Raw genomic sequence first — 27,218 nt, 5'->3', positions numbered from 1 at the left:
TATAACTGTGAAGGCATTTCTTGAATCAACCATCTTATTCTTTGGTTTATGTTTGTCATATATATTTTTCACCCCTCTCTATTAATATCCTTTAATGTACCCATACCGAATCTCTTTAGTACTGAACCTTTCTCCAAGTCTCTCTCTCCTTTGTTTCTCTGTCTGTAGGGCTCCCTTTAGTATCTGCAGTAGGGCAGGTCTCTTGTTAGCAAATTCTCTCAGCATTTGTTTGTCTGTGAAAAATTTAAGCTCCCCCTCAAATTTGAAGGAGAGCTTTGCTGGATAAAGTATTCTTGGTTGGAAATTTTTCTCACTCAGAATTTTAAATATATCGTGCCACTGCCTTCTTGTCTCCATGGTGGCTGCTGAGTAGTCACTACTTAGTCTTATGGTATTTCCTTTGTATGTGGTGAATTGCTTTTCCTTTGCTTCTTTCATAACTTGCTCCTTCTCTTCCGTGTTTGACAGTGTGATCAGAATATGTCTTGGAGTGGGTTTATTTCAATTTATTCTATTTGGAGTTCGCTGGGAATTTATGATTTGTGTATTTATGGTGTTTAGAAGATTTAGGAAGTTTTCCCCAACACAACAATTTCTTTGAATACTCTTCCTAGACCTTTACCCTTTTCTTCCCCTTCTGGAACACCAATGAGTCTTATATTCGGACGTTTTGTATTATCTATCATATCCCTGAGGTCCATTTTGATTTTTTCAAATTTTTTCCCCATTCTTTCTTTTGTGCTTTCATTTTCCATTCTGTCATCTCCCCGGTCACTGATTCATTGTTCATCTTCCTCTAGTCTTGTACTATGAGTATCCAGAATCTTTTTAATTTGGTCAAGTTTCTTTAATTTCCATAAGATCATCTATTTTTTTATTTAGTCTTGCAATATCTTCTTTATGCTCTTCAAGGGTCTTCTTGATATCCTTTGTATCCCGTACTATGGTCTCATTGTTCGTCCTTAGTTTTTTGATTAGTTGCTCTAGGTACTGTGTCTCTTCTGATCTTCTGATTTGGGTGCTTGGGCTTAGGTTATCCATATCATCTGTTTTTTTTCATATGTTTTATAATTTTCTGTTGTTTTTGACCTCTTGGCATTTGCTTAACTTGATAGAGTTCTTTTAGGATTTATAGACCAATTGAAGTCCTTATCTCTAATTTATCAGATCTACACCTTCGTGGAGTACACTTTCTCTAACTAACCAGCAGATGGCGTCCACAAGCCACCTGTTCTCCACAAGCCAATTCTCCCCTGCTTTACCTTTGTGGTGAGTGGGGGAGTGAGTCTTGTGGGGTCCAATTGGTGTACCAACTTGCGTGTGTAGTTGGTGTTGCCCGCCCTGTATATGGGGCGTGTGTCTGGGCGGTCAGGGAGGGGGGGTGGCTCTAAGAATCAAATCTCCCTGGTGTTCCTGGAGTTTTAAAGCTGCTGCAATAGTCTAATCCTTCAGTTCAGTCCTGCCACAGTTTGTCTCTGCCACTGACCCACAAGTCCTTGCTATTGGCGTGTGGCTCCTGAGACTTGCTAGCGGGTCCCTCATCCAGGCCGTGCACCCCCTGGTCCTCTGTTGAGGGATGACTGTGCTATGTCACAGGTGACTGCCGTCCCCCCAGGGCGGTTCTGGGCTGCTGGGCTGTGTAGGGAGGCTCCCAGTCTGCTGAAATGTTGGCTGAATGGGGCTTTGTTAATTCACACTGCTCCACCTTCCGAACTCTGGGACAACCAGCTGAGGGTGCAGGGAAGGCTAATGTCCATGCCCAGTTTTGTGGTGTGTGCGTGTTATTTGAAGCATTTCCGTCACACTGGGTTGTCTGGTGCAGCTCTGGGCTATGGGGCTGGCGATGGGCAAGAGTGTTTCCTGTCCACCAGGATGATGGCTGTGAGCGGACACCCCCTTTTCTTGGGAAGTTGTGGTGTTTAGTGAATTTTCTCAGCCACTGGATTATTGCCTTTTGTCTCAGAATTCTCTTAGTTCTGCTCTTGTCTTGACCTTCCCAAATTGCAAGTCCTTGAGGCTTTCTGTATTGGGCTTCTTAGAGTAATTGTTTTAGAAACAGAAAAAAAAAGATAAAAAAAAAAAAATAGTCCTCCTCACAGATCTAATGTGTTATTGAAATGCTAAGAGACAAAGCAATTAGGGCCATTAAGGAAAGGTCCAGGGGGCAGAGAAATCAGTTTTTCTTTGGTATTTGCATATGAGCCTCACGGTCTGAGCTCTGCCCTTCCCCTTTCTATGTTCACCAGAACTCCAAAAATCCTCCGCTTTTATTTTCGAGTTTTTCTTGCTGTTTTTTGGTGTGCCTGTCTCCTCTCTGCTGGGCTGGCTGGTCTCAGATTCTCTGGTGTCTGGTTTCAGTCTATCTATGGTTGGAGTTTGGATCAGTAGAATGAGTTTCTGACAAGAGATGCCACTACAGTTCTCCCTTCTCCTTCCCAGCGCTGACAGCCCCTCCTCCCACGGGACTGAGCCTGGAAGGGAGGGGCGCGGGTCCCCTGGCCGCAAAAACTTACAGATTTTGCTGATCTCAGCAGTTCCACGTTTTCATGAGTGTTGTATGAAGTATGCCCAAAGTCATAGTGCTCTGTGGTGTCCAGTCCACGCAGTTCCTGGCTTTCTACCTACTTTCCTGGAGGAGTAACTAAAACATACAGCTCACCAATCTGCCATCTTGCCCCGCCTCCCAACCCATGACACTTTGAAATCTTCTCTATAGCTACTTGTTCAAGTGTACTTTGAAAGTTATCACATTTCTATATATATATTTCATAATAAGGAAATAACTGAAACTGTGGAGGTGTAACCATTACATTCTCTGAAATTTGCTAACTACTTGTTAAATTGTACTTTGAAAGTTATCATCTTTCTGTATACATTATATTTCACAGTAACAAATGTATAAAAAAAAAAAAAGAAAAAAGAAAAAAATAGTTGAAGTGGAGGGAACACTACATAACTAACTCTATGAGTTCAACATCACCCTCATACCAAAGCCAGATAAATATACCTCAAGAAAAGAAAATTATAGATCAGTACCTCTTACGAACATAGATGTAAAAACCTTCAACAAAATGCTAGCAGAGACCAATAGCACATTAAAAGAATTATACACCATGATCAATTATACACCAGGTATGGAAGGGTGGTTCAACATAAGAAAATTAGATATCAGATGTGCCCCCCCCCCCAAGCCCACTCAGCAAGTGAACTCACTACCCTCTCCACTATGTGGGTGTGGGAGCCCTGGGCCCAGGGCCTTCCACAAGTCCCTTGAAGACTGCACAAAGCAGCTTGCTTGACCTAGGACAGTTAAGGTTTGACCTACTCTACTTGCAAAATCAGGCCTCTGGCACTAAATATAATCTATAGCTTGCCACCCTCCTGAAACTGCCTCCTCCCTAAAATTCCCAGAAGTACTATTATCTACAAGATAATCTATGATCCTCCCCCCTCTTCCCTATTGACTACAATCGATCCCTCCCTGTGTCATAAGACCCCCGCTCCTGTCATACCCACTTTAATGTCTTTGTCCTAACCCTTATAAACCATTCCCTGGCACCCCCTGCTTTTGCAGAGTATCTTCACGTTTAGCTCTGAACCCGCCGCCATTCAGAGCAGCTCCTGAATTCAGGGAAACGTGACCAACTTCCCACCCTGTAGGTAAGCCCCAAAATAAAAGCTCATGTCTCAGAATGTATCCAGTGCTTTCTTTAGTCCTTTGGCTGCAAAAGCCCCCTTGGGCCTTGACAATGGGACGTGACTCTCACGGGTGTGAATTCTCCTGGCAACACTGGACATGACTCCTGGGGATGAGCCTGGACCCAGCACTATGGGATTGAGAAAATCTTCTTGACCAAAAAGGGGAAGAGAGATGAAACAAAATAAGGTTTCAGTGGACGAGAGATTTCAAATGAAGTAGAGAGGTGACTCTGGAGAATATTCTTATGTGCTATATAGATATCACTTTTTAGTTTTTAGTGTTGGAATGGCTAGAGGGAAATATCTGAAAATGTCGAACTGTAACCCAGTGCCCTTGATTCTTGATGACGATCGTATAACTATACAGCATACACAGTGTGACTGTGTGATTATGAAAACTTTGTGGCTCGCACTCCCTTTATCCAGTGTATGGACAGATGAGTGGAAAAATGGGGACAAAAATTAGATGAAGAATAGGGTGGGATGGAGGGGCTGGAAAGTTTTGGGTGTTCTTTTTTTGCTTTTATTTTTATTTTAGAGTAAGGAAAAGGTTCAAAATTGATCTAATGATGAACGCACAACTGTATGGTGGTGCTGTGAATAACTGGACACTGTGGATGACTGTAGGGTGTGTAAATATATCTCAATAAAACTGTATTTATAAAAAAGTAAATGAACAATGAGGGAGAGGAGGGGAATGGGACATCTTGGATGTTCTTTCTTTTAATTTTTATTTTATTTTTTCAAGTAATGAAAATATTCAAAGATTGATTGTGCTGATGAATGCACAACTACATGATGATACTGTGAACAACTGATTTTACACTTTGGATGATTGCATGTGTTCTAGTTTCCTAATGCTGCTGGAATGCAAAGCACCAGAAATGCATTGGCTTTTATAAAAGGGAGTTTATCTGGTTACACAGTTACAGTCTTAAGGCCATAAAGTGTCTAAGGTAACGCATCAACATTCGGGTACCTTCACTGGAGGATGGCCAATGGTGTCCAGAAAACCTGTTAGCTGGGAAGGCACGTGGCTGGCGTCTGCTCCAAAGTTCTGGTTTCAAAATGGCTTTCTCCCAGGACATTCCTCTCTAGGCTTCAGCTCCTCAAAAATGTCACTCTTAGTTGCTCTTGGGGCATTTGTCCTCTCTTCACTTCTCTGGAGCAAAAGTCTGTTTTCAAAGGCCATCTCCAAAATGTCTCTGTAAGCTGAAGCTCTTCTCTCAGTTACAGTGCATTCTTCAAAGTGTCCCTCTTGGCTGTAGCTTCTCTTCAAAATGTTACTCACAGCTGTACTGAGTTCCTTCTGTTTGTCAGCTCATTTATATGTCTTCCAGTGATTTAATTTAGACCCACCCTGAATGGGTGGGGTAACTCATCCATGGAAATTATCCAATCAGAGTCATCACCCACAGTTGGATGGGGCACATCTCCACAGAAACACTCAAAGAATTACAGTCTAATCAACACTGATACGTCTGCCCACACAAGATTACATCAAAGATAATGTTTTGGGGGATATAATATATTCAAACTGGGACAGTATGTTATATGACTATATCTCAATAAAATTGCATTTAAAAAAAGAAGAAATCAAGAAAAAAAATTCCCATTTAAAACAGCAACTAAAAGAATCAAATATCTAGGAATAAGTCAAACCATCAATGTAAGGGACTTGTACACAGGAAACTACAAAACACTGCTAAAAGAAATCAAAGAACACTTAAATAAATGGAAGGATGATCCATGTTCATGGATAGGAAAACTAACTATTGTTAAAGATGCCAATTCTCCTCAAAGTGATTTAGAGATTCAACACAATCCCAATCAAAATTCAAAGAGCCTCCTTTGCAGAAGTGGGAAAGACAGTCATCAAATTTATTTGGATTGGTAAGGGGCCCCGCATGGCCAAAGCCATCTTGAAAAAGAATGAAGTTGGAGTACTCACATTTCCTGATCTTAAAACTTATTACAAAGCCACATTAATCAAATCAGCATTGTACTGCCACAAGGACAGCATACAGACCACTGAAATTGAATTGACAGTTCAGAAATCAACCCTCACATTAATGGCCAACTGATTTTTGACAAGGGTGCCAATCTGCTCAAATGGGAAAGAATAGTCTCACACCATATAAAATAAGTCAAATCAAAATGGATCAAAGACTTAAATTTAAGAACAAGAACTATACAACAACTAGAAGAAGACACAGGGAAGCATCTTCAGGACACGTTGTAGGCAATATTTTCTTAAAATTTACATCCAAAGCAAAAGCAACAACAACAAAAATAGATAAATGGGATCGCATCAAAACTAAGCCCTTTTGTTCATCAAAGAACTTTATAATGGAAGCAAAATGACAACATACACAGTAGGAGAAAATGTTTGGAAATTATATATCCAATACAAATTTAATATCCAGAATACACAAAGAAATCCTATACCTTGACAAAAAGACAAACCACCCAACAAAAAAAAAAAAAAAAGAAAAATGGGCAAAACATTTAAAAATATATTTCTCCAAAGAAGATATCAAATGATCAAAAAGCTCATGAAAAGATGCTCAACATCACTAGCCAATAGGGAAATGTCAAATCAAAACCATGAGACACCATTTCATACCCACTAGCATGGGTATATTAAAGAAATGGAAAATAGCGAATATTGGAGAGGATATTGAGAAATAGGAACACTCATTCATTGTAGTGAAACTGTGGAAAACAGTTTGGCAGTTCTTCAGAAAGTTAAGCATGGAGTTATCACATGACCTGGCAATCGCACTTCTAGGTGTATACCCCAAAGAATTGAAAGTATGGACTTGGACAGATATTTGCACACTGACATTCATAATACATGATTGCCAAAAGATGCACTTGTGAATCACTGCAACCCAATCGTCCATCATCATATGATGACACATCATATGATAGCATACACACACAATGGAATATTATTCAGCCGTAAAAATGAATGAAGTTACGATACATGTAACAACATGGATGAACTCTAAAGACATCATGTTGAGTGAAATAAACCAGATACAACAGACAAATATTGTATACTCTCACTGACATGAAATAATTACAATAAGTAAATTCATAGAGTCAGAAACTAGAACACAGTTACCCGGGACCACGGGAGTGTAGAGAATGGAGAGTTAATGCTTAAATTTTACAGTTTTTATTTGGGATGACAGAATAGTTTTGGTAATGGATAGGGTTGATAGCATAACATTGTGAATATAATTAATAACATTCAATTATAAACTTGAATATGGTTAATAGGGAAAATTCAAGGTTATATACATGTTACTAGAATAAAAATTAAAATAAAGAAACCCATAGGAATGTACAACACAGTGAACCATAATGTACACCATAGTATAATAGTATAATTGAAATAATATTCTTTCATTAATTGTAACAAATGTACCATACTAGTACTTCATGGGGTTAATAACAGTGTATATGGGAACTGTGTATTTTCTCCATGATTTTTCTGGATATCTATAACTTCTCAATTAAAAACAAAATAAACTTTATTCTAGTAAATTCTTAGAGACAGAAAATAGATTATAGATTACCAAGGACTAGGGGGCGGGGAATGAGGAGTTAATACTTAAGAAGTACAGAGTTTCTATTCAGGGAGATGAAAAAGTATTAGCAATGGATAGTAGTGATAGTGGTACAATATTGCAAATGTAATTGGTATCACTGAATTGCATACATATAAGTAGCTAAAAAGGACATGCTTTAGTTGTGTATGTTACCACAATAATTTTTTTTTATTATTAAAAAACATTCCTAGAAGGGTTCATCAGCAGATTGTAACTCACAGGGAAGAAGAAAGAATCACAGAACTTGAAGATAAGACAATTGAAATATTCAGCCTGAGGAGTAGAAAGGAGAAAGGAATGAAGAAAAGTAAACAGAGCCTGAGGAACCTGTGGGACACCATCAAGCATACCAATATACGTACTTTGGGAGTCTCAGAAGGAGAACCAAGAAGGCAGAGAGAATATTCAAAGAAATAATTGGTGGATTTGGATACCAGGGGTGTAGCAGTATGTTGGAATTCTCTACATGGTAATTGTATTATTTTTCAAACTGTCTTATAAATTTGAATGTGTTTCAAAATAACAAGGTTTTTTTTGTTTTTTTTTTTTTTTAAGGAAACATTAAGACTTCCCAGAAAAACAAAAACTGAGAGAATTGTTACAAAGGCTTTCATCTGGTTTAAACTTGCTCCTAAGGAAGCTGGCCTTCAGAATCCCAACCTAAATAGTGGGGTTATATACTGCAATCCCCATTCTTTGTGGGGCCTGGAATGTGGAAGTAGAAGACATAACTTGTGAGAAATATTAAAGGGCATCCTTCAGGCTGAAATAAAAGGGAACTAGACAGTAACTTGAATGCTCGTGAAGAAATAAAGAACACTGGTAAAATTAAATAGGAACATATAAATGATAGTAAAAATGTATCTTTTCTTTGCGACTCTTTTTTCCCCACCTTTCTGATCTAGAAGACAACAGCATAAAGCAATAATTATTAATCTGTTTCACAGGCATACAATGCATAAAGATATAATTTATATGACAATAATAGCACAAAGGAAAGGAACAGCACCAGAGACGTAAAATAACTGTGCAACTGAAATTAAGATGTTAGATATTAAAAAAATAACTTAAAAATAAATACTTAAAAGTAAAGAAATGTCAAGGGAACTTAATAAAATAGTACACTAGAAAATATCTACTTAACACACAAAAAAGGCAGTACTAGAGGAACAAAGGAACAAACATAAGACATAATAAATAGTAAAATGGCAGATGAAAATCCTACCTTATCAGTAATTACATGTAAATGAATTAAACACCCCAATTCATTCTTTTATTAAATGTAATTTCACTGAGATATTTTCACACACCATACAGTCGACCGAAAATATACAATGGTTCACAGTATCATCACCTATTTGTGATTCATCACCATCATCTTTAGAACATTTGCATCACTCCAGAAAAAGAAATAAAAAGGAAAAAGAAGTCCTCCAATATCCTTACCCTTATCCCTCCCCCTCTTACTGACCCCTAGTATTGCACTCTACTCAATTTAGGACTTTCAATAGAGGTAGGTTAACTATGACAGTGTAGTATTGTCAGAGGTAGATATATGAATCAGTGGAACAGAACAAAGCACTCAGAAGTAGATCCATACAAACACAAAACACCCCAATTTAAAGGCCAACACTGGGAAAATGAATTTTTGAAATGACCCAACTCTCTGCCTACAAAAGATGTACTTTAAATTCAAAGACCCAAATGGGTTGAATGTATAGCCACAGCTAGAGCGCCTACACTAATACCAGAGAAAACAGACATTAAGGCAAAATTTTTACACAAAGGACATTTTATAACAATAAAAAGGTCAATCCATGAAAGAAGTTATTATAAGTATATATGCACCTAACAACAGAGTTCCAAAAGACAAAAATTGAAAACTGAGAGAACTGAAGGGACAAATAGACAATTGAACAACAATGGTTAGAGACATTAATATCCTACTTTAAATAATGTATAGAACTAGACAGGTGATTATCAAGGAAATAGAAGACTTGAATGACACTGTAATTCAACTAGACCCAACAGACATCTATAGAACATTCCACAACAGCAGAATGAATGCACATGTTCTCAAGTGTACATGGAAAATTCTCCACAAAAGACCATGCTAGACCATAAAAAGTCTCAATAAATTTAAAATTACTGAGATCACACAAAATATGTTCTGTAAGCAGAATGAAATGCAATTATAAATCAATAGCAAGGACATTTTTGGAAGTTCACATATGTGTGGAATTAAACAACATACTTCAAAATAAATGGATTAAGGAAATAATCACTAGGAAAATGAAAATATATGAATATACAAAACATCAAGACTTATGATATGCAGTTAAAGCAGAGCTTAGAAGGAAATTTATAACTGTAAACACCTATACTTAAAAAGAAGAAATATCTCAAATCAATAACCTAAGCTTACACTTTAAGAAACTAGAAAAAGAGAGCAAGCTAAACCCCCAAAAATGAGAAGAGAAGAAATAGTGAGAATCAGAGAAGAAATATATGGCATAAAGAACAGAAAAACAGGAGAGAATGTCCATAAAACCAAAAGTCAGCTCTGAAAATAAAACAAACAAACAAACAAAAAATGGGCAAATCTTTAGCTAGGTTGACCAAACCAAGCCAAGCCAAGCCAAGGCAAGGCAAGGCAAGCCAAACCAAACCAAACAAACCAAACCCTCATTTTACTAAAATCAGGAATAAAACAGGAGACATTACCATCAACTTTACAAAATAAAAATGATGCTAAGGGAATAATATGAACAATTTTATGCCAATAAATTAAATAATCTAGATAAAATGGACAAATTCCTAAAAAGGAATAATTTTGCCTAAGAATCTCTCCCTGAGTATCTCTTTGTTGGTCAGCCCTCTCTCTCTAGCTAAGCCACCTCGACAGGTGAACTCACTGCCCTCCCCACTATGTGGGATCTGACTCCCAGGGCTGTAATCTCCCTGGCAACTTTGGGAAATGACTCCCGGGGAGGAATGTGGACCCAACGGCATGGGATTGAGAACACCTTCTTGACAAAAAGGGGGATGCAAAATGAAACGAAATAAAGTTTCAGTGGCTGACAGATTCCAAATGGAGTCGAGAGGTCACTCTGGTGGGCATTCTTATGCACTACATAGATAACCCTTTTTAGGTTTTAATGCATTGGAATAGCTAGAAGTAAATACCTGAAACTATCAAACTGCAACCCAGTAGCCTTGACTCTTGAAGACAAGTGTATAACAAGGTAGCTTACCAGGGGTGACAGTGTGATTGTGAAAACCCTGTGGATCACACTCCCTTTATCCAGCGTATGGATGGATGAGTAGAAAAATGAGGACAAAAAACTAAATGACAAATAGAGTGGGAGGGGTGGATGATTTGGGTGTTCTTTTTTACTTTTATTTTCTATTCTTATTTTCAATTTTTTTGGTATAAGGAATATGCTCAAAAAATAGAGTGGAGTGATGAATACACAAGTATATGATGGTTCTGTGAACAACTGATTGTACACTTTGGATGACTGTATGGTATGTGAATATATCTTAATAAAATTCAATTTTAAAAAACTGGCAGACCGTTTGGTAAACAGTTGAACAGTTTGTTAATAAGTTAAACATATACTTACCATAGGGTCCGGCAATTCAACTCCTAGATATTTATGCAATAGAAATAAAAATACATGTTCATATGTGAATATTTCTAGAGGCTTTATTCAACATTGCTCAAATCTGAAAACTACTCAAATATCCTTCAATTGATGAATATATAAAGAAACTGACATTCATATAATGTATTACAAACTACTGATCTACAAAATAATATGCATGAGTAAAAGAAGCCAGACTCCAAATTTTACATATTGTGTATTTCCATTTATAAGACCTTCTGGAAAACATAAAATCTACGAGGACAGAAAGCTGATCAGTAGTTGCCATAGGATGGGGATGGAGGAAGGGGATGATTAAAAAGGGGCATAACTTCTGGGGTGCTGGAAATGTTCTATATCTTAACTGTGGTTGTGGTTACATGACTGTATGCATCTGTCAAAAGTCATAGACCGAGAGAGAACCTAAGATGGCGGCTAGGTGAGACAGGGCAAAAAAACACCTCCATGAAAAATACTAGATAAAAACCAAAAAGTGACCGAGAACACCAGTTCCAGAGTAGCACCAGCCAGACAAGGTCTGCTAAATCTATAGGGACTGTGCATTTGGTAAAACCGGGAGCCTGCATTCTGAAACGAGTGAGTGAGTCAGCTGAAAGTCCCTCGGCCATACTGTGGTGCGGGGAAACGGTGGGTTGGTGTTTGGAGATGGACTAGTTCTTAAAAAAAAAAAAAACCCTGGGAGCAGCTGCAGGTACGACGGGGAGAGCCCCACAGTGAAGCACAGCGGGAGCGGACAGGGCTAATGCCTTGGTGTCTGGCGTGGAGGATACCCCTTCCCACACCCACTGCTGACCGTCTCAGGCCCAGGGGAGCAAAGAGGAGCCAAAAGGAGAAAGGAATGCACGACTTGCAGCCATCTCCCCAGAGGGCTGGGGATGCTCCTGCACAGGGCTGGGCCCGCAGCCTAGAGTCGTGCTGGAAAGCCCAGTGTGATGGGGAGTGTGTGGCACACACCACAGTGTTGGCCATGGACAGTGGCCTTTAATACACCCACAGCTGATTGTCCCGGATCTGGGAGGGCGGTGCTGTGCAGAAAGGGGGAAATTAACGCGCCCCATTCAACCATCTTTGAAGTGGGCTGGGAATGACCCTGCACAGCCCAGTGACCCAGGGCTTCCCTGAAGGCGGCACACACTTGTGACGTGGCGTGGCCCTCCCTCAGCAGAGGTCCTGGAAGAGCACAGCAGGGAAGGGGGAACCACTCGGAAATCCCAGGGAACCTACACCAATACCAAGACTTGTGGGTCACTGGCAGAGAAGAGCCTTAAATCTCCGGGAACGCCTGGGAGGTTTGATTATTAAAGCTGCCCTTCCTCCCTAACTGCTCAGACACACGACCCTCATTCAGGGCGGACAGCATCAACAACACACCCAAATTAAGTGCACCAACTGGACCCCACAAGAGTCAGATCCCCACATACCACAAAGTTGGGAAGAACTGACTTGAGGGGAATAGGTGACTCACAGACGCCATCTGCTGGTTAGTTAGAGAAAGTGTACGCCACCAAGCTGTAGTTCTGACAAATTAGAGATCAAGTAAAGCAAATGCCAAGAGGCCAAAAACAACAGAAAATCTCAAAGCATATGATAAAACCAGACGATAGGGAGAACCCAAACCCAAACACCCAAATCAAAACATCAGAAGGCACACAGTACTTGGCGCAATTAATCAAAGAACTACAGACAGGCAATGAGAGCATGGCACAGGATATAAAGGACATAAAGAAGACCCTAGAAGAGCATAAAGAAGAAATTGCAAGAGTAAATAAAAAAATAGAAGATCTTATGGAAATAAAAGAAACTGTTGGCCAAATTAAAAAGACTCTGGATACTCATAATACAAGATTAGAGGAAGGTGAACAACAACTCAGCCTCCTCGAGGACCACAGAACACAAAATGAAAGAACAGAAGAAAGAATGGGGAAAAAATAAAAAAAATCGAAATGGATCTCAGAGATACGACAGATAAAATAAAATGTCCAAATTTAAGACTCATTGGTGTACCAGAAGGGGAAGAGAAGGGCAAAGGTCTAGAAAGAGTATTCAGAGAAATTGTTGCGGAAAACTTCCCAAACCTTCTACACAATATAAATACACAAAGCATAAATGCCCAGCAAACTCTGAATAGAATAAATCCAAATAAACCCACTCCAAGACATATGCTGATCACACTGTCAAATACTGAAGATCAAGTTCTAGAAGCAGCAAGAGAAAAGCAATTCACCACATACAAAGGAAACAACATAAGACTAAGCAGTGACTACTCAGCAGCCACCATGGAGGTGAGAAAGCAGTGGCATGACATATTTAAAATTCTGAGAGAGAAAAATGTCCAACCAAGAATACTTTATCCAGCAAAACTCTCCTTCAAATTTGAGGGAGAGCTTAAATTTTTCTCAGACAAACAAATGCTGAGAGATTTTGCTAACAAAAGACCTGCCCTACTTCAGATACTAAAGGGAGCCCTACCGACAGAGAAACAAAGAAAGGAGGGGGAGATATAGAAAATTTTAACAGACATATATAGAATATTACATCCCAGGTCACTGGGACACACATTCTTCCCTAGTGATCACAGACCTTTCTCCAGAATGGACCATATGCTGGGACAAAAACAAGCCTCAATAAATTAAAAAAAAAAAAAAAAGAATTTGTTCAAAGCACATTCTTTGACCACAATGGAATACAAATAGAAGTCAATAACCATCAGAGACTTGGAGAATTCACAAATACCTGGAGGAGAAAAATGAGGGGGAGATAAAAGCATTCCCGGATAATCAAAAGCTGAGGGACTTCATCACCAGTAACCAGTCCTACAAGAAATGCTAAAAGGAGTTGATCAGGCTGAAAGGAAGGGACACTAAACAATTGACTGCAACTACATGAAGAAATAAAGATTTCCAGTAAAGATCACATGGTAAATATAAACACCAATACCACTGTATTTTTGATTTATAACTCCACTATTTACTTCCTACAGGATCTAAAATACATGAACTATAATGATAAATCAGTGGTTTTGGACTCAATGTAAAATATGTAATTTTTGACAAGAACTACATAAAAGTGGGGGAATGAGGGAGTATAGGAACATAGTTTATGTGTCACATGGAAGTTAAGTTGGTATCAAAGAAAAACAAGATTGTTATAGATTTAAGATGTTAAATTTAAGCTCTACGGTAAACACAAAGTAAGTATCAGAGAATATGACCAGAGATGAAAAGTTGAGTAGGGGTTCCGAGAAGTGGGTAAAGGGGCAATGGGGAGTTAAGAAATGAGAGTAGGGTTTCGTTTGGGGTGAAGGGTAACTTCTAGAAATGGATGGCGGGAAGGTGATAGCATTGCAACATTCTAAATGTGATTAATCCCACTAATGGAATGCTGGGGGGGAGGGTAATGGGAAGATTTAGGCTGTATATATGTTTCCACAACTGAAAAAAAAAGACATTCTAAATAGATGACAATTAAATGCCAAGGATGATCCTGAATGGGATCTGAGGATGGAGGAGAGGAGGCTCAAAGGGGCATAGATGGGACACACACACACACAAAAAGAGGAAATATAGACTGTAAGCTTTGTAACAATGTTGAATATCTTGAATTTCTTAGCTGTGATTAATGAGATTGGATAAAAGAATGTTCTTGTCTATGGGAAAGGTATATGTGAATTATATCGTTTGTTCAAAGATATGTGCAGCTTGCTCTCATATGTTCAGAGGACAGAGCAATAGATGATGGATGATACATAGGGAGGGACGGAGGGAGGGAGAGAGGAAGGGAAAGAAAGAAATGGTGGTGTGACAGGATGTTAAAGGTGGTGGATGGGGTATCGGGGGAGGGGCGTCGGGGTATGATGGAGTTCTATGTATGGGGTTTGTACTGTTTTTGCAACTCTTCCTGTAAGACTGAATTTATTTCAAAATAAAATTTATTAAATTTCAAAAAAAAAAGGTCATAGACCTCTACACTAAAAAAGTTAAATTTCACTCAATGTAAATTATAACTCAATAAACCTTACTGAGACAAAAACATAGCTTTATAGAGAATACACATTAAAAAATCAATTGAAGATTAAGAAGATGGCAGATTAGGACAGACAGAGCAAACTTCTCCATGAAGAACACCAGATCAAGGACAGAAAGTGCTCGAGAACAGAAGTTCCAGGGTTCCAGGGTTCCAAGGCAGGTACTTCTATACCCATAGAGAGCCTGTGTACTTGGAAAAACTGAGAGGCTGTGTTCAGGTGAGTGTTCAGCCCAGAATGCCGATGGCTAAAGGGCAGCCAGAGCCGCAAATGCCGCAAGAGAAAGGACAGCCAGAGCCGCAGACAAGCGTGGTGGGGAGTACTCTTCCACACCCAGGGCATACTCCTCAGTGCTTGGTTCGGGTGATAACCGTTCACAGACCCACAGCTAAGAGTCCCCGTGCCAGAGACTGCCATTGTAGCAGGCAGACAATCATAGACGGGGGTAGCTTTCCACGCTCCATGCAGCCATCTATGCAGCTGGCTGGGAAACACCCTTTCACAGAGCCATGGCCAGTCTGTGACAGCATCTGCTGTTCCTACACAGAACACAATGGTGTGCACAGCCTAGAAGCAAGAGTGCAGCACGAAAGTGCCAGGAACCCTCACCCAATCCCAGGGACTGGTGGGTGCCCCAGAGAGAGGGACTGCGGAGCATATGAACTGGACGGGGAGACATGCAGGTCTGCACCCCCAGAGTACGCCATTTGCAGCCCTGGTAAAGGCTAGGTCCATGGTGTCCTGGAAAGTTTCCCTGCCAAACTGCATAGGGCACGCCCCCACCCACAGGACTGGTGGTCCCCAGTGCACATGAAAAGTCTGTGCACTGATTGGACTTCCACATGGTTTGGATACCCACTTAGTGAGTAGACAAAGTTGGGGAGAACTGGCTTGAGGGTAAAAGGTGGCTCAAGAGGGCCATCTGCTCATAGGTCAGGGAAAGTGGACTCCACTAAGCTGTAGCTCTGTCAAATTATAGATAAGTGTTCAAATAAGCCTGCATATCCTAAAAGAAACCTATCAAGATAAACAGATGCCAAGAGGCCAAAAACAACAGAAAATTGTAAAACATATGAAGAAATCAGAAGATACGAATAATCCAAAAGCCAAATTAAAAAGCCAGAGGAGACACAGAATTTGGAACAATTAATCAAAGAAGTACTCACAAATATCAATATCATGGCTCAGGATATAAAGGATATGAAGAAGACCCTAGAAGAGCATAAAGAAGAATTTGCAAGAGTAAATAAAACAAATAGCAGATACTATAGAAATAAAAGATTCTGTTGATCAAATAAAAAAGATTCTTGAGACACATATGACCAGATTTGAAAAGGTAGAGGAAAGAATTAGTAAACTTGAAGATAGCATGATGTAAAGTGAAAGCAAAAAAGAATGAATGGTGAAAAAAATAAAAAAATTTGAAGTAGATCTCAGGGAAATGATGGACAAAATGAAGTCCAGAAATATAAGAATCACTGGCATTCCAGAAGGAGAAGAGAAGAGCAAAGGGCTAGGAAGAGTATTCAAAGACACTGTTGGGGAAAAATTCCCAACACTTCTAACCAATACAAATACGCAAACCATAGATGTCCAACAAACTCCAAATAGAATAAATCCAAATAAAGCCACTCCAAGATATATTCTGATCAGATCGTCAAATGATGAACAGAAGGAAAACGTTCCAAAAGCAGCAAGAGAGGTGATTCAACACATACAAAGGAAACAACATAAGACTAAGTAGTGACTACTCAGTGGCCACCATGGAGGCGAGAAGGCAGTGGTATGACATATTTTAAATTGTGGAAGAGAAAAATTGCCAGCAAAGAATTCTTTATCCAGCAAAGCTCTCCTTCAAAATTGAGGGAGATCTTAAAATTTTCACAGACAAACAAATGCTGAGAGAATTTGCTAACAAGAGATCTGCCCTACAAGAAATACTAAAGGGAGTTCTACCAGCTCAGAGAAAAAGAAAGGAGAAAGAGGTCCAGAGAAGGGCAGAGAACTTAGAGTTTTAGTAAGGTTAACTTAAAGGAAATAGAGAGAGGAAAAAATAATCTGACAAATAAAAACCAAAGGATAAGATGGCTGATTCAAGAATTGCTTTCACAGTGATAATATTAAATGTGAATGGATTAAAATCCTCAATTAAAAGATAAAGCTTGGCAGAATGAATTAAAAAACATGAATGATCAACATGTTGCTTATAAGACACTCGTAGACCAAGAGACACAAAGAAATTGAAAGTAAAAGGATGGAAAAAAATATTCCATGCAAGCTACAGCCAAAAGAAAGCAGGGGTAGCAATATTAATCTCAGATAAAATGAACTGTAAATGCAAGGATGTCGTAAGAGACGAAGAAGAACACTAAATACTAATAAAAGGGACAATGCACCAAAAAGAAATAACAATCATAAATGTTTATGCACCCAATCAAGGTGCTCCAAAGTACATGAGAGAAACACTGACAAAACTGAAGGAAGCAATAAATCTTTCCACAGTAATTGTGGGAGATTTCAACCAGACAGAGGAACAACAAAGAAATGGAAAAATTAAACAATGTAATAAATTATTTCAACTTAACAGACATATATAGAGCATTACATCCCAAATCACGAGGACACACATTCTTCTCTAGTGCCCATGGAACTTTTTCCAGAATGGATTATATGCTGGGCCACAAAACAATCCTCGGTAAATTTAAAAAGTTTGAAATTATTCAAAGCACATTCTCTGACAACAATGGAATACAACTACAAGTCAATAACAATCAAAGATACAGAACATTCACAAATATCTGGAGGTTAAACAACACACTCCTAAACAATCAGTGGGTTAAAGAAATTGCAAGAAAAATTGATAAATATCTAGAGACAAATGAAAATGAGAACACAACATATCAAAACTTACAGGATGCAGTGGAGGCTGTATTAACGGGGAAATTTATAGCCGTAAATGCATACATTAAAAAGGAAGAAAGAGCTAAAATCAAAGAACTAATGGAACTGAAGAAGCTAGAAAATGAACAGCAAATTAATCCTAAACCAAGAAGAAGAAAAGAAATAACAAGGATTAAAGCAGAAATAAATGACATAGAGAACAAAAAAAAAAAATAGAGAGAATAAATAAACCTAAAAGTTGGTTCTCTGAGATCAACAAGATTGACAAGCTCTTAGCTAGACTGACAAAATCAAAAACAGAGAAAATCTAAATAAACAAAATAATAAATGAGAGAGGGGAAATTATTGTGGGTCTCGAACAAATTTAAAAAATCATAAGAGGATATTATATACAACTGTATGCCAACAAAGTAGATAATTTAGAGGAAATGGATGATTTCCTATAAACATATGAACAACTTAGACTGACCAGAGAAGAAACAGAAGACCTCAACCAACCAATCACAAGCAAAGAGATCCAATCAGTCATCAAAAAGTTTCCCACAAATAAAAGCCCAAGGCCAGATGGCTTCACAGGGGAATTCTACCAAACTTTTCAAAAAGAACTGACACCAAACTTACTTACACTCTTAAAAAAATTTGAAGAAAATCGAATACTACATAACTCATTTTATGAAGCTAACATCACCCTAATACCAAAACCAGGTGAAGATGCCACAAGAAAGGAAAACTACAGGCCAATCTCCCTCATGAATACAGATGCAAAAATTCTCAACAAAATACTTGCAAATCGAATCCAAAGACACATTAAAAAATCATACACCATGACCAAGTAGGGTTCATTCCAGGCATGCAAAGATGGTTCAACATAAGAAAATCAATCAATGTAATACAACATGTTAACAAATCAAAAGGGAAAAATCAAATGATCATCTCAATAGATGCTGAAAAAGCATTCAACAAAATTCAGCATCCTTTTTTGATAAAAACACTTCAAAAGGTAGGAATTGAAGGAAACGTCCTCAGTGTGATAAAGGGCATATATGAAAATCCCACAGCCAGCATATTACTCCACGGTAAGAGGCTCAAAGCCTTCTGTCTAAGATCAGGAATGAGACAAGGATGCCCACTGTCACCACTATTATTCAATATTGTGTTAGAAGTTCTAGCCAGAGCAATTCAGCAAGACAAAAAATAAAAGGCATCCAAATTGGAAAGGAAGAAGTAAAACTGACATCATTTGCAGACGATATGATCTTCTATTTGGAAAACCCTGAGAAATCAACAACACAGCTACTTGAGCTAATAATTAAATTTAGTAAAGGGGCGGGATACAAGATTAAAGCATGTAAGTCAGTAATGTTCCTATACATTAGAAATGACCTAACTGAAGAGACACTCAAAAAGAGATTCCATTCTCAATAGCAACTAAAAAAATCAAGTACCTAGAAATAAACTTAACCAAGGATGTAAAAGACTTCTGCACAGAAAATTACTAACTTTACTAAAAGAAATAGAAGGGGACCTAAAGAGATGGAAAATATACCGTGTTCATGGATAGGAAGGCTAAACGTCATGAAGATGTCAATCCTACCCAAACTCATCTACAGATTCAGTGCAATTCCAATCAAAATTCCAACAACCTACTTTGCAGACTTGGAAAAGCTAGTTTTCAAATTTATTTGGAAGGGAAAGATGCCTAGAATTGCTAAAAACATTCTAAAAAAGAAAAATGAAGTGGGAGAACTTACACATCCTGACTTTGAACCTTACTATAAAGCCACAGTAGTCAAAACAGCATGTTTTGGGCACAAAGATAGACATAGTGATCAATGGAATTTAATTGAGAATTTGGAAATAGACCTCCAGATCTATGGTCGACTGATCTTTGAGAAGTACCCAAAATCCACTGAACTAGGACATAACAGTCTCTTCAACAAATTGGGCTGGGAAAACTGGATATCCATTTTCCAAAAGAATGAAAGAGAACCCTTACTTCACACCCTACACAAAAATTTACTCCAAGTGCATCAAAGACCTCAATATAAGAGACAGTACCATGAAAATCCTAGAAGATAATGTAGGAAAACATCTTCAATACCTAGTATTAGGAGGTCACTTCTCAGAGCTTACACCCAAAGCACAAGCAACAAAAGAAAAAACAGATAAGTGGAAGCTCCTCAAAATCAAAAGCTTCTGTACCTAAAAGGAATTTGTCAAAAAGGTGAAGAGGCAACCAACTCAATGGGAAAAATATTTGGAAACCATGTATCTGACAAAAGACTGATATCTTGCACATATAAAGAAATCCTACAACTCAATGACAATAGTACAAACACCACAATTATAAAATAGGGTAAAGATATGAAAAGACATTTTTCCAAAGAGGAAATATAATGGCTAAAAAACACATGAAAAAACGTTCATCTTCACTAGCTATTAGGGAGATGCAAATGAAGACCACAACAAGATATCATCTCACACCAATTAGAATGGCTGCCATTAAACAAACAGGAAACAAATGCTGGAGAGGATTTGGAGAAAATAGAATACTTATTCATTGCTGGTGGGACTGTATAATGGTACAGCCACTCTGGAGGACAGTGTGGCAGTTCCTTAGAAAACTAGATATTGAGTTACCCTGCAATCTAGCAATTTCACTTCTCGGTATATACCCGGAAGATCTGAAAGTAGTCACATGAAGAGATATTTGCACACTGATGTTCATAGCGGATTGTACACAATTGCCAAGAGATGGAAACAATCCAAATATCCTTCAACAGATGAGTGGATAAACAAAATGTGGTATATGCACACGATGGAATACTATGCAGCAGTAAGGAGGAGAGGTCGTGAAACATATGACAACATGGATGAACCCTGAAGACGTAATGCAGAGTGAAAGAAGCCAAGCACAAAGAGAGATATTGTATGTTACCACTAATGTGAACTCTGTGAAAAAATGTAAAATAAGTGTCTTATATTGCAGAATATAGGGGACCTAGAGATAGACAGCAACTAGTGAAGGGAGAACAATAGTCTAATAAGAATAGATAAGATATTGAGGGTAATCTTAATGATTTGGGAATAATCAGGCATGGCTGGTTCATTAATTTTCTTGGGGTATGGTAGGAACATATTGGAAGCAATGTAGTTATTTTAGGTTATTTGTTTTTCTTATGCCTTTAGTTTTGTTTGAAATAATTTTTTTTATTTTTTGATAAAGTTAAAAAAATTTTTTTAAATGATCAATTTAGGCCAAAAAATAGGACTTTATATAAGCATTATCATTTGGTTTACTAGAACCTTTCTTATGAGCAAGTAACTTTTAGCCCCATTAACTTACACTTGGCCTACACTATGACAAATAAAATCAGACAAGCAAAATAATGCCATGTCCTTATCCCAGATATATCCACAGTATCTGCCTTAGCCATGTAATATGCACTAACTTTTTAAGCAAAAAGCATTAGTGAATTAAATACTAGCCACAACTTTCCAAGTTTTGAAAAGCATATTTGAAGTCAAATTGGCACCAGCCAAGTCCCTGCCAGAGCTAGTCAGCTTCATTCAAGGCTTTTTAGGTTGAAGTATTTTCATATCCCTGGATCTGAGTGACTGAACCAGTCAGGATACTGGCCAGCTTGGTGGTAACTGTGTTTTAGCTCAGGTTCAAACTCGAGCTTTTCTTCTCTAATTCTTCAATCAAAGGTTCACATATACATGGTGGTAACTAATGCTAGGTTAGCGAACCTGAAGCCAAAAAACAGGAGACGCTCGGCAACTATATCTGACACCTGCTGCTGGATTTATTGTCATGGTTAGGCTAACACTCCTTGACGCTCCAGATGTATTCTCTAGGCAATAGTGACATAATCTTAACTCTTCAATTTTGAAACACAACAGCAATGTTTTAAAGATTGGTTTTGTTTTATTTCAATAAGGATTTTATTTGTTTCTCTGGCCATTCTATCTTTCAGAACCCAGAAAAGGGTTCCTTGCAGATAAAATGGCAGGTGTTAATACGTACATAGGAAGCCCTCCCTGTGCCTCTCACAGGCCCATTAGCTGACTCTCAGGGGACTTCCTGGGTAAACTACTCAGTGATGACTCACTGGCAAATACCAGATGCTCAAACAAGCAAACATTCCTCAGAAGCAATCTTATGCTACAGAGACTGGAGTACTCTGTGTTGTATCAAGTTTTCATGGCTTTTTTTTTCCCCACATCTTGGTATTCAACAAAATAACCCATCTCCTCATTACGATAATGATACATTAGGCAGCAATACAGAAGGAAATGAAATACAGTAAAATATCAACAAATAAAATGTGCAATACCTTGTTTTTTGCTAATTCCATTTCCAAATTGTATTTTTCTTGTGCTGTTTCTGTCTGTGTTTTCTTAACCTGCCCAAGGAGGGGAAAAGAAATGGGTCAATTTTAAAGCAGCTGACAAGCTCTACTACATAGCAGATACAACCTGCATGCCAATTAATACCTACACTGCAGAGATAGCACATCCTCTCAGAAAAGGGGTCAATCGGGGAGTCTCTGAGGCAGAGCAGACTTCACAAATAGCCCTGAAATTAGAAACACACATCTGTATGTCAGACTCCGCTGGTTCCTTCCTAACTAGGAAATAGGGCTGTTCCCCCTTAACCTCCACTATCCTATTCATTCAGGGAATGTCAATTTTTGAAATCTGACCCCTTACCTAACATGAGGATGTGTGAATGGTAAGCTAACATTCACTAATGCTGTGTAAGGGTATACTGCACTGTTTGGCACAGACTGCTTTACAGGCTAAAAGATGTAGATTATAGTCACCCAAGGATTTCTTCAACGGGCAACTCAGACAAACTGCATCTCAGTTTTATTTCTTTTCTTGTCTTTTGCACTTAGGGTACAATTTTAAAACAAAGTCACCAGCACAACCAGGAGGTAACATATATCTGCTTCCACCTACCTCTATCTGAAGTCTTTCTTTCTCCTCTAGCAAAGACATCTTCTCTTTTATTGATGACTCCAATTCACCTCGCAATCTTGCAATAGTTGATTCTAGCAGCTCTTTTTGTGCAGCTGTCCTCTTCTCAGCATCCTCTGCTTTCTGGATACACTGGTTATGCTCATGGATTAAATGGTCTCTGTAGGAAAAGAATACAGAAACATGAAAGTTAATAAGAGCTCTACTTTAAGAGAAAGAGTGATTAAATGTTCTTACAGAACATATCTCTGGCCTGGGAGCAGTTATCAAAATGTTCAAACAAAACAAGTTCCTTGAGATAACTTCATGTATTTCATCTTTGTGGCTGGCCCAGCAAATGCAGAATTAAACTTTTTCATTAGGGATAAGAAATACAAATATAAGTGCAAATGTTGCCCAAAATTGACTTACAGATGTGCCTGAAGTTGGGATTTCTCATTCTGAACAGTCTGTAGTTCACTTGTGATACTGGCATGGGCTGCATCCAGTAGTAAGTTTTGTTCTTGAAATGTCTGCGTCATCATTTTCTGTTCTACCTGAGTGTTAAAAGTAATATTAAAAGTTGAGAGGCCAGACAATAATTTGATTAGAGTGTCATTAAGAATAATTCAACAAGAACACTAAACTTGTTTCCAAAAGACAAGCTGGTAAAATTCTGGTCTCATATAAATAGAACCTTTTTAAAGAGTCTTTATTTTTATTTTAATATCCACCTTTCTCGTAGTCCCCACCCTGAGTTTGCCAGAATTCTGTCATTTTACAGTTCTACTATCCAATAGTCAAGACGCATGATTTACCCAGACTGCTGCAAAATTTATGAAAACTCCTAATACCAACATATTTTTAAATATATAAAATTATGTTAGGAGTATTTTTGGTATTGTAAAATTTCAATATGATAAACCCCTAATTTTAAAAGGTAAAACAATATAAATGTATATAAGCATAAAGTGAAACGATCCCTCTACCTCCATCTCCCCTCTCCCACAAATAATCCCACTCCCTAGGGATAATAATAGTTAATAGTTTGACATGAATTCTCTTAAGATTATCTTAAATTGCACTCAGATTTCATTACAGCAGAAGCACTAGAACTGTTTTCCAGAATGTATTTTCTCTGGCTTACCATTTTGGAAATATTAAAACAACACTTTTATTCACACAGGCTTTTACTTACAATCCATTAAGTCTTTGCAAATAGACTACATATTAACAATTACTTTTATAAACAAATTTTAAAACATTTTTATTTTAACAATATTTAATTGCAGATCAAACCTTCAAACTTGGTAAAATGGGAACCCACTTGTGTTACAACCCGAAGTTCTAAAATGTTTGTGACAGTGTTACATATGCCACATTATTCAGTCCATGAAATTGTAAGTTCCATGAAAGAAGAGATTTTTTTTTCTCCACTATAATCCCAGCTAGATCCAGCATCATACCTGTACAAAGTAAACGTTAAATGTTTGTTGAATTAATGAAAAATACCTATTGAGTCCCTGTTATGGGCAAAAATGGCTTAGCACCATGGAAATAGAAATATATAAAACAATGTCCTTGCTTTCAAGAAGCTCACATTGTAATACAGGAAATGATCCATGCACATAAATTACTATGATAGAATGCAATATAGGGAGGCAGCATAATGAAAGGGTTATAAAAACATCAACTCTGGAGTCAGACCTAGATTTAAAGCCAGCTCTGCACCTTATTAGCTAAGTGACTTCAGGGAAATTAATTTCTCTAAGACTCATTTTTCTTAATTGTAAAATGAGAATAATAAATACTCTTTTATATGATGGTTGTTAGGATTAAAGGAGGTAATATATGTAAAATCCTTAGCATAATGCTTGGTACATAGCAAAGCATATCCCCAAAAATGAAAGCTATTTTTAGAATATGTTTAGTGCTTTAGGAGATAAAGTTGAGATGGAAAACTCTTCCCTTGGTTTCGATGATCAAACTTCCTGATGAAAATCAGTCTTAAAGAATGAATAGAATTTCAAGTAGTTGAAGGTGGAGTAAAAACCATTCTCAGCAGAGAGAATGGCATAAGCAGAATGGGAAAGCATAATGTGTCTGAGGGAAAGGTATGTCCTTTAGACTTAGTCATAAGTGTTCTCCATGATTATATAAATAAAAGGGCAGGTAATTACTTCCCCTAAAGTATTGTTATTTGAGAAAAAAACAAATAAGCATAAAAGCAAGGCTAAATCACTCTGATGAAAACTGAAAACTACTAATCAGAAAATAAAATAATTCAGAAGGTTTCTTGTAATTAACTATTGAAATAGTTTACTTATCGAGTTGGCCTTGCAACTTGATTTCTCAGGCAGGTAGACTTCCTGCTATATCAGAAGTTCACTAGTATTAAATGGATACCTTCAGGATGGCTTGATGGTCAGCAATGATTCTGGCATTCTCCATGCTAACAGTCTGAAGCATACTGCTCAGCTCTGAACATTTTTGAGTCAGTTGATCGTTTAAAACCTAAGATAACACATACAGCAAGACAGATCTCTCAAATAATAATTTTCACTAATGTGTCATTATTTTTAAAGACTGCATAGTATTTCATTACATATGTGAACCTAATTTATTTAACTTATACCAAAATTGATATTTTGTTAGTTTTTAAATGCTTTTAAATATTTGGAGTCAACACCATAAATAATTCTAAATTAAAAGGAGAGAATTGTTGATTTGGTGGAACAGCTAAGGCATTTGGCAGTTTACTGATTGTCTGTTCCTCACAATTTTGAACATTAGTCATTTAGAGTAGGGTATCTGCAAGATAAAAATTTTAATGTAGGTGCCTACCCAAATTTTAGAAATCTCTGGCCATAATTGGATGATGAGCATTCAGAATTTGTTAGCTGATAACACAAAATATCTACCCTCCTTCACCACGAATTACAATATTTATAAAATCAAAATATAGATAATTGTACCATTCCACAAGATTAATCAAAATAAAACAAAACTCTTTTGTCCTACAGATCTATGTTACATGTAGTTAATAATTCTACTGTCCTTTTGATTATTGAAATTGTTATTCCTGTGAATAATATTTATCTTTTTTAGTTATTTTTGGCAAGGCAGATTTGGCAAGGGTCTTATGTTTCAATCAACAAGTTCTTCAACTGTGGGGAAAAATAAACCTGAAGGAGCAATAAGAAAAAACACACACAAAAAAATATGGTAATAAGAAAGAAAAGATAAATTAAAAATTGCCTGGCAAGCATCATAAGTGATATGTGTAATACAGTAGTAGGAACACATTCACAGGGTATTTTAAAGTTATAAACAGTTGTACAAATTATTCATTGAGAACTATATGGGTGGGACAGAGGAGAACCCTTGTTCCTTAAAAAGAAATAGCTAATTTTCATTAGAGCCAGATTTTACCTGGGCTCAAATTCCAACTCTGCCACTTATTAGCTACATTATGGAACTTCTCTGTACATCAGTTTCCTTATCTTAAAATGGGAATAATAATAGTTTCTATTTCATAATGTTGTTGAGAGGTGTACAATTTGTTAGTACTATAAGGTGCTTAGATTGTGCCTGGAATATGGAAAGGGTTCAGTAAATGTTCACCATTAGTGTAGTAAGATTAGTAGTAATTATGTTGTTGTTATTTTATTTTCTTTATCATAGAGAGTACAGCAGGAGGAGGATTATGGGAAGATGGTGTTAGAGGAAGCTGGAGGAATTAGTCCCTCTACTGGAACAACTATTGAACTGGCAAGAACTGTCTAAATCAACTATTTTGAAACTCTGGAGTCTAGGAGAACATTGTGCAACATCCAGGGAAGAGCAGGAGGAAGAAGCTGGTATATTATGGTAATTACCAGTGAACTGTACTTGCTGTGGAGCAGATATCATTGCCCATCCCCAGACTCGCAGCAGGCAGAAGTGAGGTACTCAACCCCAGCCCCTGGTGCCAGGGTGGAAATATAAAGACCTAGGTTCCCCAAGATATGGGGGTGTACAGTCAGGTGGCTGATCACTACTTTTGATTAGGTACTTCAGATTGCTGGGGCTCAGCATCTTCAGGCCCTGTGTTAGGCAATGGTTTCTTAGACTTTACACCCAATACACAAGCAACAACAACAAAAATAGATAAATGGGACCTCCTCAATATTAAATCTTTTGTGCATCAAAGGATTTTGTCATGAAAGTAAAATAACAACCTATATAATAGGAAAAAATATTTGGAAACTACAAATCTAGTAAGGGTTTAATTGCCAGAATACATAAAGAAATCCTACAATTCAACAACAAAATGACAGATAACCCAATTTTAAAAAGGGC

The 27,218-nt window shown here is 37.7% G+C and overlaps 1 protein-coding gene across 6 annotated transcripts in view; it reads right to left on the bottom strand.

Moving 5' to 3' along the window:
• CCDC150 (coiled-coil domain containing 150) overlaps nt 1-27,218 on the bottom strand; it is a 214,888-nt gene that overhangs the window by 143,256 nt on the left and 44,414 nt on the right. For all 6 annotated transcript variants that reach the window (XM_037849432.1, XM_037849434.1, XM_037849433.1 and 3 more), the window contains 4 exons: nt 25,284-25,391; nt 23,310-23,434; nt 22,881-23,058; nt 22,253-22,321 (listed from right to left, as the gene is read on the bottom strand). In XM_037849432.1, the coding sequence (XP_037705360.1) occupies nt 22,253-22,321; nt 22,881-23,058; nt 23,310-23,434; nt 25,284-25,391 (480 nt within the window). The remainder of the gene's footprint in view (nt 1-22,252; nt 22,322-22,880; nt 23,059-23,309; nt 23,435-25,283; nt 25,392-27,218) is intronic.

This window comes from Choloepus didactylus, chromosome 9 (assembly GCF_015220235.1).
Source record: "Choloepus didactylus isolate mChoDid1 chromosome 9, mChoDid1.pri, whole genome shotgun sequence".
Taxonomy (NCBI): Eukaryota; Metazoa; Chordata; class Mammalia; order Pilosa; family Megalonychidae; genus Choloepus; species Choloepus didactylus.
The sequence above is the reverse complement of the archived record's forward strand: the minus strand, read 5'-3'. Positions and strand labels throughout refer to the sequence as shown.